This window comes from Mya arenaria, chromosome 9 (genome assembly GCF_026914265.1).
Source record: "Mya arenaria isolate MELC-2E11 chromosome 9, ASM2691426v1".
Taxonomy (NCBI): domain Eukaryota; kingdom Metazoa; phylum Mollusca; class Bivalvia; order Myida; family Myidae; genus Mya; species Mya arenaria.
Genome location: NC_069130.1, coordinates 48,817,782 through 48,833,726, shown reverse-complemented (window position 1 = coordinate 48,833,726; position 15,945 = coordinate 48,817,782). Strand labels below are relative to the sequence as shown.

The window sequence follows — 15,945 nt, the reverse complement described above, 5'->3', positions numbered from 1 at the left end:
CATATGTAGCAGTTTAATAGTTCAAACAACAAACACAGTGTTCCTCAATATCTCTATATTCAACATTATCGAATGTAGATATAATACGGAGCGTCCTGAAAATATAAATATAAACAATCATAAGATAATGAATAATAACATGTTTATAAGTTAACATCGTAAACAGTCTAATATCTTATATGATTTAATCGTGTGCAGTGGCAGATTAAATTAAATAGCTAAAGCATATAAAACACACATATAATACAAGCGATTACAACAACAACAACAACAACAACAACAACAACAACACAGTACATCATAAAACAAATCATTGACATGAAACTTACTGATTTATGGAATCAAACACTCCTACTCCCTCGTACTCCCATGGTGACTTCTGTTATCCATGCATGTTATGATCTGTAACCAAACCCATATATATTAGTAAATGGAAAGAGGCTAAAAGAAAATCACGGAAATGCCATTCTCAGTTTAAATACAAAATCTGTTGATGTCGTAAAAATACATGACAAAACTAAATAAATGCAGCTGAATGAAATAATGATCATTTTAATCCATTGCTAACCCAAAACAAACACAAAAGACTACAAATGCAAATCAATACTAACCATCAGAACATCAGATTCCAAGTGAAACCATCAAGTTTTCTAAAACAAAGTAAAACAAACATCACTGTAGACTTCAGATGTGCACGACAATCAATCAAGCTTGGATTTCCCGCTTTTACTTTACAAGGGCAAGGGAGAGAAACCTGATAAACTTACTGCATTATCTCATTACAGGATTATCTCTCTTCGACTGTAAATTCACTTGGCTTCATCATTGTGTCACGCGATTGAATGATGCGCTTAGAGTGGATAGTAATTCTTTGTTGACGTTTCGATGTTCATTCATCTTTTGGTGCAGGGATACAACTTTAATGTTATCTTTATCTAAGTTCAACAGATTAAATTATTTGAATAGATATTGCGTTATGATTGCTTCTTGCTTTGTCAAATCTACCTCGGTTATTTGAAACATAGCTTGCAATTTATATAGTCTGCACTTTATAAAAAACTATATTTTTGGTGGTAAATCGGCTGGCGACATTTGTAACTATTAATAGGAATTTTCTGTTGTGAGTGTCGAGTTTGTAGCTACACTGAAAACAACCCTGTTCAAAAACTATCTTGATATGGTTTTCTGGTGTTAAATCAACAGACAAAGTGTTCATAATTTGTTGGAAAATAGTGTCATAGCTCAAATTTATTCTGCAAATTCATAATAAAGTGGTGAACTGGAGTGATTTTACATAGAACAAGAAGAGCATTTTCGTTGTGATACGTGTCCTTATACTTGCACTCGGGCCTTGTCCATTCGGCGAGTGCTCCGTTAAGATTGTTAGTCATTTTAGGTTTTGGGATCATAGTGCGCGACAGAATGTAACCCTGGATAGAGCTATCCTGGTTCTTTAGCGAGCACCAGTGTATAACACTGTAACACGGGACCCCCATTTAACGTCCCTCCCGGAAAACGATTCGTATTTTTAGTGATGCGACGGGGAATCGAACCCCGTGCTTGATAGTCAAGTGTGTTACCACTAGACCACGGATCCACCACAATTTAGAGGCCAGCTAGCCTTTATATACAAGAGCTAAATGGTTCCCAGTGTGATGCATTCGGGCAGTGCGTTAAGACAGGGCTGTTCCTGTGCTACGTTTTAATTACTATTATTAAAGTAATTGAAAATCATTTTAATGTATCGTTTTATTCTTCAGTATTGTTTATTATATAAAAAAGAAACAAGCAAAAAAAAACATTTCAAAAATCTTATAATAATACCACATAAAACATGTTGAGATATATTTTATATGTTATTATGTTTTTGTTAATGATACGACAAATGTGTTTCAGTAATAAGTTAAAATGCAATGTCAATCATCATCATCATCATCATCATCATCATCATCATCATCATCATCATCATCATCATCATCATCATCATCATCATCATATACACGAAAATAAAATAAATAGTTTCCGCTACACAGGTTTGGTTAAGGAAATCTTGTGAAAGATGCTGACACCTTGAAACACTCTCATTATAAGATTTCTGAAGATAACAGAAATTGCCTATCTTATGTTCGTGTATTTTTTTTCAATTCAAATTGGTTTTATTCTATTAATAGACTAATACTTTGATTTTTGCTGACCTGTATTAATATAATAATATATTATTATATTATTAAATTATTAAAACGTTAGATAAACCGTACATCATCTTTCTGAGATAACTGTGTTGTTGTTCTTTTTTTCTCTTCTTTTATTTCAAATAATTTCAACTAATTTAATTTAGCTGTTGTTTCAATTAAAATACAGAGATGAATATATTACCCCTATGAAATATAAAGAGACGTATGAAGTAAAAAAGTATTTATATACAGTTTTTTCCAAAAAAAGTTGATCATAATAGTACAAAACCATAGTCAACTCAACTCAATTCAAACATCAACAGGGGTCATCTTATGGTCAGGTCAAACCTCGAAGTCAAGTTTGAGGGCCATGAGTGCAGGCATTGTCGAGTTATCTCTCGGACATCCTTTAAGCATTCAATGTCACTGTGACCTTGACCTTTAACCCAATGACACCTAAAATCAATAGGGGTCATCTACTGGTCAGGCCCGACCTCAATGTCAATTTTGATGGCCATAGGTCCAGACATTGTTGAGTTATCACTCGGACAATTTTTCCCAATTTAATGTCACTATGACCTTTGACCCGATGACCCCTAAAATCAATAGGGGCCATCTACTGGTCAGGCCCAACCTTCATGTCAAGTTATCTGACAACAGACCAAAGAATTGTTAAGTTATCACTCGGACAAGCTTTGGTCTACCGACGGACCGACCGACCGACTCACCGACCTACCGACCGATGGACATGTTCAAAGCCATATACCCCCTCTTCTTCGAAGGGGGGCATAATCATAGTTAAATTTTATTTATTCGTTTCATTAATGATGTCCAACACGGATTGCTGTTACAATTAATGATATACCTGAAGACAATTTTAATCATAGCTGACGCAAAGGCGACAGCTACGTTGACAAGACCTGCGACGCCCTCACCGTCTCCCAAAATAAATCAAAACCAAAAATGATTTGAAAATGATCATTTATTACGAAAACTATGGCTGTTTGCATCAACGCCAGAGACAAGAGTGTATGCGTCAACGCTGGAGACGACAGTTGTTAGCATCAACGCCGGGGACGAGAGTTGTTTGCATCAACGCTGGAGACGACAGTTGTTAGCATCAACGCCGGGGACGAGAGCTGTTTGCATCAACGCTGGAGAGGAGAAGAGAGTTGTTTGCATCAACGCCGGAGACTAGAGGTGTTAGCATCAACGCTGGAGACTAGAGCTTTTTGCATCAACGCTGGAGACTAGAACTGTTTGCATCAATGCTGGAGACGACAGTTGTTAGCATCAACGCTGTAGACGAGAGTGGTTTGCCTCAACGCTGGAGACGAGAGTTGTTAGCATCAACGCTGGAGACGAGAGTGGTTTGTATAACGCTGGACACGAGAGTTGTTAGCATCAACGCTGGAGACGAGAGTTGTTTGAATCAACGCTGGAGACGAGAGTGGTTTGTATAACGCTGGACACGAGAGTTGTTAGCATCAACGCTGGAGACGAGAGTTGTTAGCATCAACGCTGGAGACGAGAGTTGTTTGAATCAACGCTGGAGACGAGAGTTGTTTGAATCAACGCTGGAGACGAGAGTTGTTTGAATCAACGATGGAGACGAGAGTTGTTAGCATCAACGCTGGACACGAGAGTTGTTAGCATCAACGCTGGAGACGAGAGTTGTTTGCATCAACGCTGGAGAGCAGAGTTGTTCGCATAAACGCCGGAGACGAGAGTTGTTTGCATTACTGCTGACGCGCGTCCCCTCCCCCAAACGCATATAGTTTAAATACGATTAATTGGGGCTGCATAATACATTATCAGTAAATGCATAAGAATACATGTTATGAAAAGTAGCAGGTCATGGTTTCAAATAACTACACTGTCTTATGAATACATCCCCCAGATTGCTCCATTTTTAGGCACTCATAAAGGAACAAAATCATCATTTTATTGATTTAATGACATAAAAATCATCAAAATAAACAAAATCATATTAAACATGAAAATACGCTGACACAAATAGCAGTTACATTAATACAGTAAACATAAAATATCACAGGGTTTATTACATAGATATTTTTACTATAAAGGATATTTTATTTGGTGTACAGTTCAAAGACCCATCTATTTCGTTAATAAGTAAAATAGATACGAAAAAATCAATTTATTTCTCAATGTATGGTTGTCTCTCACAACGATTTTTAATACTTTTGGTGCATAGGTAATACCTCCAGACACATGGATTTGTATCATATCTCTTAACAAAGATATGCAAATATTCAAAGAAACTGTTACATTTCTATTCTTTATTATCCTCACATTTACCAATATTCTTATACACTGAGAGACTTTAAAAAAGCAAAACATGCACTCTGAAAATTATTTTTGATAAGCAAAAAAAACAACCTAGTAATTTCCTTGTAAATTAAGCCTCAAGAATTGCCATGTACAAAATACATGTGTTGCGTTTTTAAAGTCCCTCAGTGTATAACGGACCCATGTGAGAATACGAACGATTTATATTAATCATTCCTAAAATGAATTTTGAAATTTTGAGTTTTTCATGTTTTTTTTTGTTTTTATATATCAATTTTCCAAAGATATTCAGCAGCATTACATAAGCTAAGAGACAGTCAGCATGGATATTCGGTCACAGTTTTTCATGAACTCAATAATGGAGCGAGACATGGAGTCATCTGGGTGGCTCTCACTTGCCACTACTGCCTTACGACCAAACTCTTTGGCCTGAAAAAGAAGAAAAAACAAAATGTTAAACACAAACCTAAACTTTACGATTGTGGATAAAGTTTATTATAATTTATGCTAAGTCAATCTTGTTGGCATGATGTCGCGTGAGTGTTCTAGTGCTGTAAGGGAAACCAGAGTAGCCAAAAAAAAAACCCACCCACTTGCCCGGCTTGGTTACCACAAACCAAACTCATATATGACCAGGGTGGGAAACAAACCTTTGTTAACCACTGCACTAACTGGACAGTTTGACCATTAGGATTCATATAAAGAACCATCAATGAAGTAAAACAACGAGGCCCTTCCATATTGTTATATACAGAAACAAATAAACGAATAAAAACAAATGTTCGATTTCATGTTTAGGTTGACTTTACTTAAGCAAATGAAATCGATTTTAAGATAATAAATTATTTTTATCACTGTTTCAGATATTACCAAAAATGAAACAAACAGATTATACAAATGTATTTTTTTTTTTAAATAAAAAATGTACAAACTGAAAGACTTTTAAATTTATCTTAATACTGACCATAGAAAAATAATTGTCACCAGAATACAAAACAAAATACTGGCGTCCTAATCAAAAAGCAATAATTTCTACTTTTGATATACTGACACTTGTATTAATATTTATTGATCAACAGATCTGGGGTTTTTGTTTTAAATTTTAGTGTACAGCTATTTACATCTATTATACATATTTTCCCCAGCCCATGTCACAAAATGGTGGGGAAAAAACAAGGAACTATTTTGTATGTTGATTGTCTTTCAGCAAAATGAAAAAACATGACAAGAGCAAGACACACAGCAAACACTTGCTCTATCTTCAGGCTTTAATTATTTGCCATATAGCCCTTCCATTTGATTTCTGTATCACAATTATGCATGGACCTCAGTTTATGAACCCTTTCTACCTTGCTAATATCTGTGAGTACAAAGTACAGCATTGCAAGGCCGTGGCAAACCCTGGCCATATCTTCAGGTTGACGGTTAGGTTGGTGTTCCCGCATATCGTAGATAGAGTTGAGCACCTGAACAGCTTCCGCTTCTTGGGCCTCGTCTGAAATATGGAATTTTTAACAATCAGGGCTAACAAATACTTCTGATTCAGGAATAAGGCGATGACCTTTCTGGGTTTGTTTTTTATAGGTTTTTGGTTAAAAAAAATAAATAATAATGTGTACTTTATTTTGTTGTTTGAAAAGCTTTTTAATAAAGATAATTCAATGATAACAATAACGTTCTAATAAGCCTACGGTAATAAAAAATCTGTAATCTACCCAACATTTTTTGGACAAGATGTAACCCTAACTACATAATTGTGTTTCTTTGCCTAAGGTTATTTTCATGTAAAAACATTTGAAATTGGAATATATATTTGACAAGTAATTAGTTTCAAAACCATGATCTTGAAATTTAAATGTAACTAAAATGTGAAATAATAAGATCATAAAGCCTTGTATAATGTTAGACCATGAAAAAAATGAGAAAAAATCCCCCAAAAGGTCTTAAACCATCAAGAACATGGAATTACGTATAAGATCAGGATCAACATGGGACAATTTCAAATAAGGCATTTGTTCATGAGCATGGGAAAATTCCATGATCAACATGGAAAAATTCCTAGTAAGGCCTTAGATCATGATGAACATGGAAATGTTCATAACAATGCCTTTGTTTATGAGCATGGGAAAATTCCATGATCAACAAAAAAATCCTGGTAAGGGTTCAGATCATGATGAATATGGGGAAATTAAAAAAAAGCCTTTAATAGACCATTAAGAATATGGGGAAAATGTCAAAGATCATAATGATTTACATGGGACAACTCCAAGAAAAAACCTTTGTTCATGAGCATGAGAAATTCCATGATCAACATGGAAAAAAATCATAGTAATGGTTTAGGCCATGATGAACAAGGGAAAATTCACAAAAAGATCAGAAAAGGTTGAAAATGTAAAAGATCATGATTAACAAGGCCTTGGATTATAGGATTACAGGCAAATTCTAAATAAGGCAAGACCTCGAATCATAAGGAATATGACAATATTATATTGATAAAACCAGAAATCATATGAAATTTGCCAATGAAGTAATATTAGATGTCAAAACATTTTTTTCTTCAAATTGTTGCTAAAAAAAAAAAAAAATAACAATTATTTTGTTTTAAAGACATAATTACAAGTACAATAAGATTCAAATGTAAACTTTGTAACAAAAAAAAAATCTTTATGAACCTACCAAGGCTGTCCTCTTGTTCATCGAACATTTCCACAATAAGTGGCCCCACACCTTTTGGAGTGGGTGGGGTTCTCGTGCGCACCTTGACAATGTTGAATAGGTGGGAGTACCAGATATCTGTCACCTGAAAGCATCCAAATTTATATCAAATATCAATGCTTCATTTTCAGGTTGCTTAAAGTAGCCACTAATTTTGAACTTTTTCCTTGAAAGAAAAAATCCTTCAGGAAAAAAACCTTAATCCTTTTTGTTTTAAAACAACCTGATAGTAAATTATGTACAGTATAATTATGTTACCGGTACTCATTATTTGCTCATTTTCATGAAGAAAAAAAAACTGCCATTCACACTTAAAGGGTTGCAACAGAGGTTGATGCCAAACAAACAAAAAATAATCTGAAACAAGAGCTGTCACAGTATGTGACGAATGCCCCTGAATGTGACATTGACTTATGAACAAGGTCAGTACATGAAAAGTTAAAGATCAAACAAATACATATGGCAAGTTATTTTAAATTGCCTCTGAACATAAAAAATACCACCCATACTTGACAACCTACATTCTTATGTCCTTATATTCAGCATTCCATAGTGAATAAACACTAAGTGTATCTTTCACCTTAGAGGTAGGGACATGGGTCTTGCACGTGACACGTCGTCTTGGTATGTCGAACACATGTGGCAAGTTATTTTCAAATCTGTCCATACAAGAAAAAGTTACAGCATAACAACCAATACTCTGTATCCTTATAGGCAGCACTCCATTGTGAATAAACACCTAAGTGTGACCTTGACCTTAGAGGTAGGGACACGGTTCCTGCACGCGACACGTCGTCTTGGTATGCCGAACACATGTGGCAAGTTATTTTAAAATCTGTCAATACAAGGGAAAGTTACAGCCCGGACACGAAAACCTATACTCTATGTCCTTATATGCAGCACTCCATTGTGAATAAACACCTAAGTGTTACCTTGACCTTAGAGGTAGGGACACGGTTCTTGCACGCAATATGTCGTCTTGGTATGCCAAACACATGTGGCAAGTTACTTTAAAATCTGTCCATACAAGGGAAAGTTACAGCCCGGACACGATAATCTATACTCTATGTCATTATATGTAGCATTCCATTGTGAATAAACACTAAGTATGACCTTGACCTTAGAGGTAGGGACACGGTTCTTGCACGCGACACGTCGTCTTGGTATGCCGAACACATGTGGCAAATTATTTTAAAATCTGTCCATACAAGGGAAAGTTACAGCCCGGACACGAGTTATTGAGCCAGACAAACGGACGGACGGATGGTGCGATTTTAATATGCCCACCTTCGGGGGCATAAAAACCCATATGATTTGTGGAAAGATAAAAAATATCAGCCTTTATAAAAAAAAATCCATTAATAGGTAAGTGGCCATAAATTGCCCAATTAAAAAAGTGCCAGAATATTGCTCATATTTTTTTTATCAGTACACAAATCAAATGTTGTTTTTTGGTTTGATAATTGAAAGTCAAAGAATTAAACATGATAGGCGATAATGCATTAAAATTTAAAAAGGATTTTTTGGAATCAACCTATATTATGTCCCTTTAAGAATTATTAGAATCACAGTTACACTTACCTGTCTATAAAGTGTGTCAGCAATGTCCATTCTCCCTTGCCGGAAGAATACATTGCCCATGTGGAAATATCCGCCAGATGTACGGATATCATCCGTGCCAAACTCCTCGCTAGCGTGATATATCTGAAAAGATAATTATGCGTTGGTAAATACAACAAAAACACATACATTCTACCAGAGAAAACTGCATATAAAAATAGATGCACATATTAAGTTATTGCATTAAGTTGATGAAATGTGCTTTTCATATTATGAGTTCATATACGGTAGTATTACAATCTCCATTACAGATTGCAAAATAAGCAGAGTCATTTCATTAGCAAAGTTATATAAACAGATTGAATTCTGATTTATGATTCTATTGACATAATTATATGACAAATAATTTCTTAAAATTTAGAGTTAAACCAATCATGGACATGACTTGTACATAGCTGTAATAAAAAGCTTTCCAGAGATTTTGAGAGCCGTCCAAGTAATTTCAAATATCAGTTTCTTTGAAAACAGTATTAATCCACAATTCATATTGTTTCTTACATCATTAGCCAGCTGCCTTAGTGCTTCATCATATTCCCCCTTGGCAGCATAGAGCAGCCCTAAGTTTCTGTACAGTTTAGATTTGATGGCGTTGGAACATTCTGGGGTCTTCAGAACTGTCCACTGTGCCTGAGCTAGGTACTCCTCAGCCTGTTCAAGTCTTCCTAAGCCTGGAAAATAATGTAAGAAAACATTAGGGTGACGGCATTGAATTATTCTAGAGTCTGTAGAACAGTTGACTGTCTCCTCAGCCTTTAAAATTCTTACTAATCATCGAAATTAATGCAAGACAATTTAAGGCTGATGGCCTTGGAACATTCTGGGGACCTCAGATCCATTAACTGCCTCAGCTAGGAACACTAACCTGTTTAAAATTGATGGCAATGTGCCTGGGCTAGGTTGTATAAGTGTTTCAAACCATTATTGATCAAGATTGGTATAAATTGTTACACTATGTGTTTTCTTCTTCAGAAAATGAGGAGCAACAAATTTTGATTTTACAGACTGCATTTACCTCAGCATGTCTAAACTTCCTGTTACTAACTTGTTACATGCATTAACATTAAACTTCATAACTGTTAACACTGTTTACCATTATGCATGTATCTTAATACATATTGTCTTTTAAAACACACCGTAATTTATAACAATTAACCCTTTCCAACACATTTGAAAAAATATGCACAGCAATATGTTCGAGCCAACGAGGTTGGACTGTACAGTTGTAACTCGCTATATATGTCAAACTCTGTTATCTCGATGTACTGGTAATGTCAAACTTTTTTAATGTTTTAGGTTTAGTTATACATTTTTTGTATTTCGGTTATATCAACCGTTTGTTATCTTGAAGTATTTCCCAACAATTTTGATAAGGCGAATTTTGCCTGTAGTTAAACTAATTTCAAACAAAGATTATTTAAAACAACAACATTTCCAATGAAATACTTCTTTAACCCTTTTGCCGACAAAGTTGCAAAAATGCGACAGGCAGGGGCCACCTTCTAACACCTAGCAACATTCCTTTTTTAAATTTAACCCATTCGTTGTTGTACAGTCCAAAACATGTGATAGCCTTGGAGACTGCTGTTGTCAAATTATTACGACATAGAATAAAATAGTATGTACATATAACTATATATATTTGGCACCGAAAGGGTTAGACGCTATCTGAACTTACCTATGCTTGCCTCCCCTAGTATCAAATATGAGGGAACCAGCTCTATGCTTGCTAAGCCATGTACATCAATGGCAAACCTCAATGACTGCATTGCAGCTGGCACAGCCTGGTCATGTTTTCCCTCAAATAATAACTTCTGGCCTGTAGTTCTTGTTAAGTCTATCATGGTCCTCTGAAATGTCCAAGTAAAAAGATACCTTATTAAATTCTGAAACTCTTTCTGCTCAGCATTACCAGTTATAAAATATCTAAGAAGCTTCTATTTACTTTTAGCTCCTCTACATACAACTATATGGGTTACATTTAAAACTCAAATAATGCATGAAGTATGCCTTTGTTAATACACTATATTTGGAAAAGTCATCATCAATACTTTTAACAGTATCGTTTATCATTTAAAATTATATACCGTAATCAAATGGAATTAGAGTTTTAAAATCATATATACTTAAAAAATTCAACTGGTAATACTGAGTTTTGCATCTATCATTGCTTTGTCGTTTGATTATTGTAATGTCTACAGTCTTTGACATAACAACATGAATTAAACTTTTTCTTCGTAGAGAAGTGGCCACACCAGCTGCCGTTAGTTAATCCCGTGGTTATATAACCTAAACTAAAACAGCTATGAGGCTATGAATAGAGGTGGATCAATGAGGATATGGATTGAGGAACAAAAAGGTTAAAATAGTTGAAGGAAAGGGTTAATTGAATAATTTTGATAAAATTCTGTCTGAACCTTTTTAGTTTCTAGCTGTCTTTCCCTGTTTTGTCTCTCCTCTTCTGAAGGGAGGAACGGGGCACTCTGTCGGAGCGGAATGAGATTCTGACATATCTTCTCATGGATTCCAAGCCAGTCTGCTCTTTGGTGTTCAACACCACTGTAAAATGTAATTAATTGGATTGGATGAAAAGTTTACAACAGAAAGGAAAGTAATGCACTGGTAATTGTTTGCACAGCACGGTGGATGCATTGCAAGCATTTAAGGGACTTAAGACAGCCCATGATTTCCAACACCCAACCTTTGACTAATCTTGGTGCAAGTTCCTCTTGTGAGTTTTCATCTGGCTCATAAAGAGAAAAGTTTTGCTTAGAAAATCCTAACTGAAATAGTTAACAGTCTCCTAATATAGTAACCCAACTTCAAAAAGCCCAAAATAATAACTAATCAATATTTTATTAAAGAGAAAATATTTATGTACACTTCCAATATTTATTCAGGTTGGCCACACATTCTGAGGAAATGGCTTAATTCTTAGCTCTTATTATAGCTATATTGGAAAACTAATTATATTTAACAAATAGATCTTCCCGAATAGATTACTGCCTGTGCAGAGCCCTGGTCAGTCACTCAATGACACAAAAGGCCTTACGCTTGAAGTTTCTTTGAAACAATGTATAAGCTGCTATCGATATCTACATATGGCATGTAAATAAAACAGGATTTATTAAAATTCGCGAAAATATATTACTTACCAGTAATATGTCACTCTACATTTTGTGCATTGAATAAAAGCTGGTTTTTGACACAGTTCACAAAGAAGTTTAATCCCTTTAGGATTTGCTAATGGATTGAGAGTCATTTTTTCACTAGAACGCAGTTATTTCACGTATAATTTCTTCATGAACCTCTCATGATCGCCATTTATGTTTACACGGTTGCTAGTGAAGTTGCGCATGTGCAGTTAAAGTGGTTGGGAAAAAAGACTGGCCGGACCGACCAATTCCGGACGGCTCGTGCTAAACTGCTGACCAATTAGCTGACCATATAGGGATAGAAGAGATTTGCTGACGAATTGCTGACCATATAAACAAAGAAGGATTTTTATTTTTTAAGTTTTTCTGTTTGTTATGTTTGTTTTCAGTGCTTTAAATGTTTAAATGTTATATGAAATAATTAATTGAATTGACGAATATTCTTTTTTGTTATTCCAAGAGCGTTTCGTTGCAGATAGATGTCTTTTTATCAGTAAAAGATAGAAAGAAAACTGTCTACATCCAGGCCACACCACGTGGAGGCGCTCTTACCATGGCCTATTTTTTTTTTTGAGTGAATGAGCTAGTGAGTAGTGATTGATTGATTGATTGATTGTGTGAGTGAAAGAGTTATTGATAGTGAGTGATTGTTTGAATGAGTGTGCTAGTGAATAAGTGCAAGCGCAATTGCCTGAATAAAAGTCACCTAATATGTGTATAATACATGATAAATGTATCATAGTCCATTTTCAGTAACTTTTCAATATCGAGTTTTCCTATACGTTACATTGGTCAGCTAAGAATTTGGTCAGTAACTTTCCAATATCGAGTTTTCCTATACGTTACATTGGTCAGCTAAGAATTTGGTCAGTAACTTTCCAATATCGGGTTTCCTTATACGCTACATTGGTCAGCTAAGAATTTGGTCAGTAACTTTCCAATATCGGGTTTCCTTATACGCTACATTGGTCAGCTAAGAATTTGGTAACTTTCCAATATCGGGTTTCCTTCTAAGTTACATTGGTCAGCTATATTATAGTTTTGTGAAAAGGTGTGATAAGACGTGTTTCTGATCACGGATACTTTTTGGCATTTTCCAAAGTGAATATCTGGATTTACATTATAAAATTTATATGGATTTATTGATCTTGATTCACGGAATAGCTTTGTGATATTTTTATATAAAATTTCGTTGGAACTTATCTGTAAATAGCAGAAAACTCATTTTTTTCTTGTTGGATATTAATCTGACAAGTGTTCACCGCAGAAAGAGTGCGGATTACAATCAGCAGTTTTCAATCAGTGTGGTGTTCAATTATGGCGGACAATAGCGAGTATAGCGAACCGTTAATCCCAGCAACGCATCTTTTGTTTGACGATGATATGACCATACCGCCAGCCACAGGGGATCTCGACTTGACACAGGCGCCGAATATTGGGACCCAAACGGGCCCAACGGAGTTATGTATATCGGGAGCAAACAATTCTGGAACCAGTTTACCGGGTACCAAGGCATCTATATCCGGAACGGGCGCTTCCGGTTTGGTATCCATGGAAACCCACAACACACAATCGACAGAGAAAGAACCCCAATCCCAATCCCAATCCATTATCTCTGGGCCAGTCGTATCTAATACCCAGAAAAAAGGTAGAACACCACGTGCACCAAAGAGCAAACAAAAATCAATAGTGGACGCCAGTAGCGCACATCAAGCGCAACCAACCAAACCAAAATCTTCAAAGAAGCGGCGGCGGTCCGAACCAGAACCACCGTCCCCGGAACCCCCTGGCATTAATATTCACAGATGAAAACGTATCAGTGGTGGCAGCAATAAACAATCTTGCCGAGCAGATGAGAGTAAGTCTTGACAGTTTATCATCTAGAATATTGAAGCTTGAAACTAATCTCGAGTTAACGATTAAGACACACGTCCAGAATGCCATGTCTCCTGTTGTAAACAAACTTAGAAAGGAATTCAATGAGGAACTGAACCAATTAAAAAGTGACATGAAATCTCTACCAGTAAATAACGCTGTCCCCAAAGAAAGTGATCAAAAGAAAACTACTGGATTGGTTTTAAAGAACTTACCGGAACGTAGGGATGAAAATATCGTCAACAGCGTAAATACGTTCATCAAAGACGGCCTGAAATTAGATATTAAAATAAAAGATGCCGAGAGAAAGTGCTACCATGCTATAATTCATGGTCGCCTTTTAAGATTATTAAATTAATTCTTATAGAGTTATATTCTGTATAAATTACTTTAGATAAATAAAATAGTCTTTTTTTTGAGCTTTTTTAATGAAATTAATATTGTTTATTTTTTATATTTTTAGTAGCTCTTTTAATTAAATTAATATTGTTTATTTTTTTATATGATTAACATTTTGCCTAAGTTGTACTTTTTAAAGTATGGCTTTTTTGTTTTAAATAAAGTAGTTAGGCGGTTTGATAGCAATTTAAGTTTAAAGATAAATTACGTTTCATGCTGTCATTTAATGGCATGCATTATCACTCAATTTGACTTCTTGGGTAATTTAATGTCTACAAATACTTTTATCAATAGAATACCTTTAAGTCGGATTTTAGCAGCTTTATGGCTGCCTTAGGGGCATGTTACCTAAACAAGAGGCGTGACATCCATGCGGGTCAAGGGACCCCACAGTGCAATAGTAATCGATCTATTGGTCACATGACCCGTGACCGATCAGGGAATCGATGGTGATTGGTTGTTGATTGGTATCAGCGCGCAGCTCTCGAAGATCTCCGTGTTGCAAACAATATAGTCACTTAACATTGATTCCCGAACGAAATAACATCTTCGTAATAAACTATTAACTGTGCTCTTTGTTGGATATTTTATATAGGTAAGATGTGTTTTAAAACCTTATAACTTTTGTAAGTTGTAACATGTTGTACTCTGTAACTTTTCTTCATAAATTTTCAGACTAATATCAAGATATTTGTGTAAACTTTTATAATGGTGCATTTTGGTATGTTCGTATTCTTATGGTATTAATAATTAACCCGCTCGTAAATACTTTACAAGTTCTGCAGATTATTTAAGTAAAATAAATTATGCTTCATACGGCACTTGTTTTATTTAGATACAAGCTACTTGTACAATACTTTTCTGTTATGCCTGACATGTTTTCATCATGTTATTGTTTAGCTTGAAATCAAATTGTTTGTTTCAACAATTATAACGTTTACAGCATAGTAATGTGTTTATGTATTTTATAATTATATAAATATATATATATATATATTCGCAATTTACTCTATGACTTAACATTGATTCCTTAACGAAATAACATCTTCGTAATAAACTATTAACTGTGCTCTTTGTTGGATATTTTATATAGGCTTAAGACGGACTGTTGACTGAACTGCCCCCAACCTCTACAAGCAAAGCGAGTTTTCCCCAAAACAAGAACAATTCCCCCAAAGAAAAGCGAAAGAGTGAATTTCTAAACAAAGCGAGTAAATCACAAGTTATTGCGATAACGTTGACACTAAAATACAAGAAAATTAGCGGTTCAGCAAAAGCGTGCAAATCAATCCTCCGAATGCGGAATCGTTGTGGTCTCGTGCAACACAAAAGAGGACAAATATGAAATTATGAAGTGTAAGGCAACTCTCAAACAAAACGCTACATACAAAAACATTTATATAGAACATGACTTAACTCCGGAAGAAAGAAACTCTATTGCAAACCTGAAGACTATTGCCAAAGTTATTGGTAACGATAAACTTTATGTTAAAGGCAACCGACTAGTGCAGAGAACACACAATGAGGAATCGCGTGACGCTCACGAGTGGCAAGAAGTGCGGCACCGCCGAAAGACGTCCCCTCACCAGGTACGCACGAGATCTGGCAGGTCAGATCACAGACGCCGAGATGAAACCTTCACAAGACGTCATGATACCGACCGTACTTCGTATCGCCATGAGCATCAGTCGTCACGT

At 35.4% G+C, this 15,945-nt stretch overlaps 1 protein-coding gene across 1 annotated transcript; it reads right to left on the bottom strand.

Annotated features, from left to right (window-relative positions):
- Positions 1-4,112: 4,112 nt before the first annotated feature.
- On the bottom strand, positions 4,113-12,154 carry LOC128246667 (zinc finger MYND domain-containing protein 12-like). Its single transcript, XM_052964983.1, has 8 exons — positions 11,975-12,154; positions 11,237-11,378; positions 10,498-10,669; positions 9,321-9,490; positions 8,784-8,906; positions 7,164-7,287; positions 5,837-5,982; positions 4,113-4,916 (listed from the first exon to the last, which is right to left on the bottom strand). Exons 1-8 carry the CDS (start codon positions 12,079-12,081, stop codon positions 4,794-4,796), a joined length of 1,107 nt encoding a protein of 368 aa, XP_052820943.1. The 5' UTR covers positions 12,082-12,154; the 3' UTR covers positions 4,113-4,793.
- Between the last annotated feature and the right edge of the window lie 3,791 nt (positions 12,155-15,945).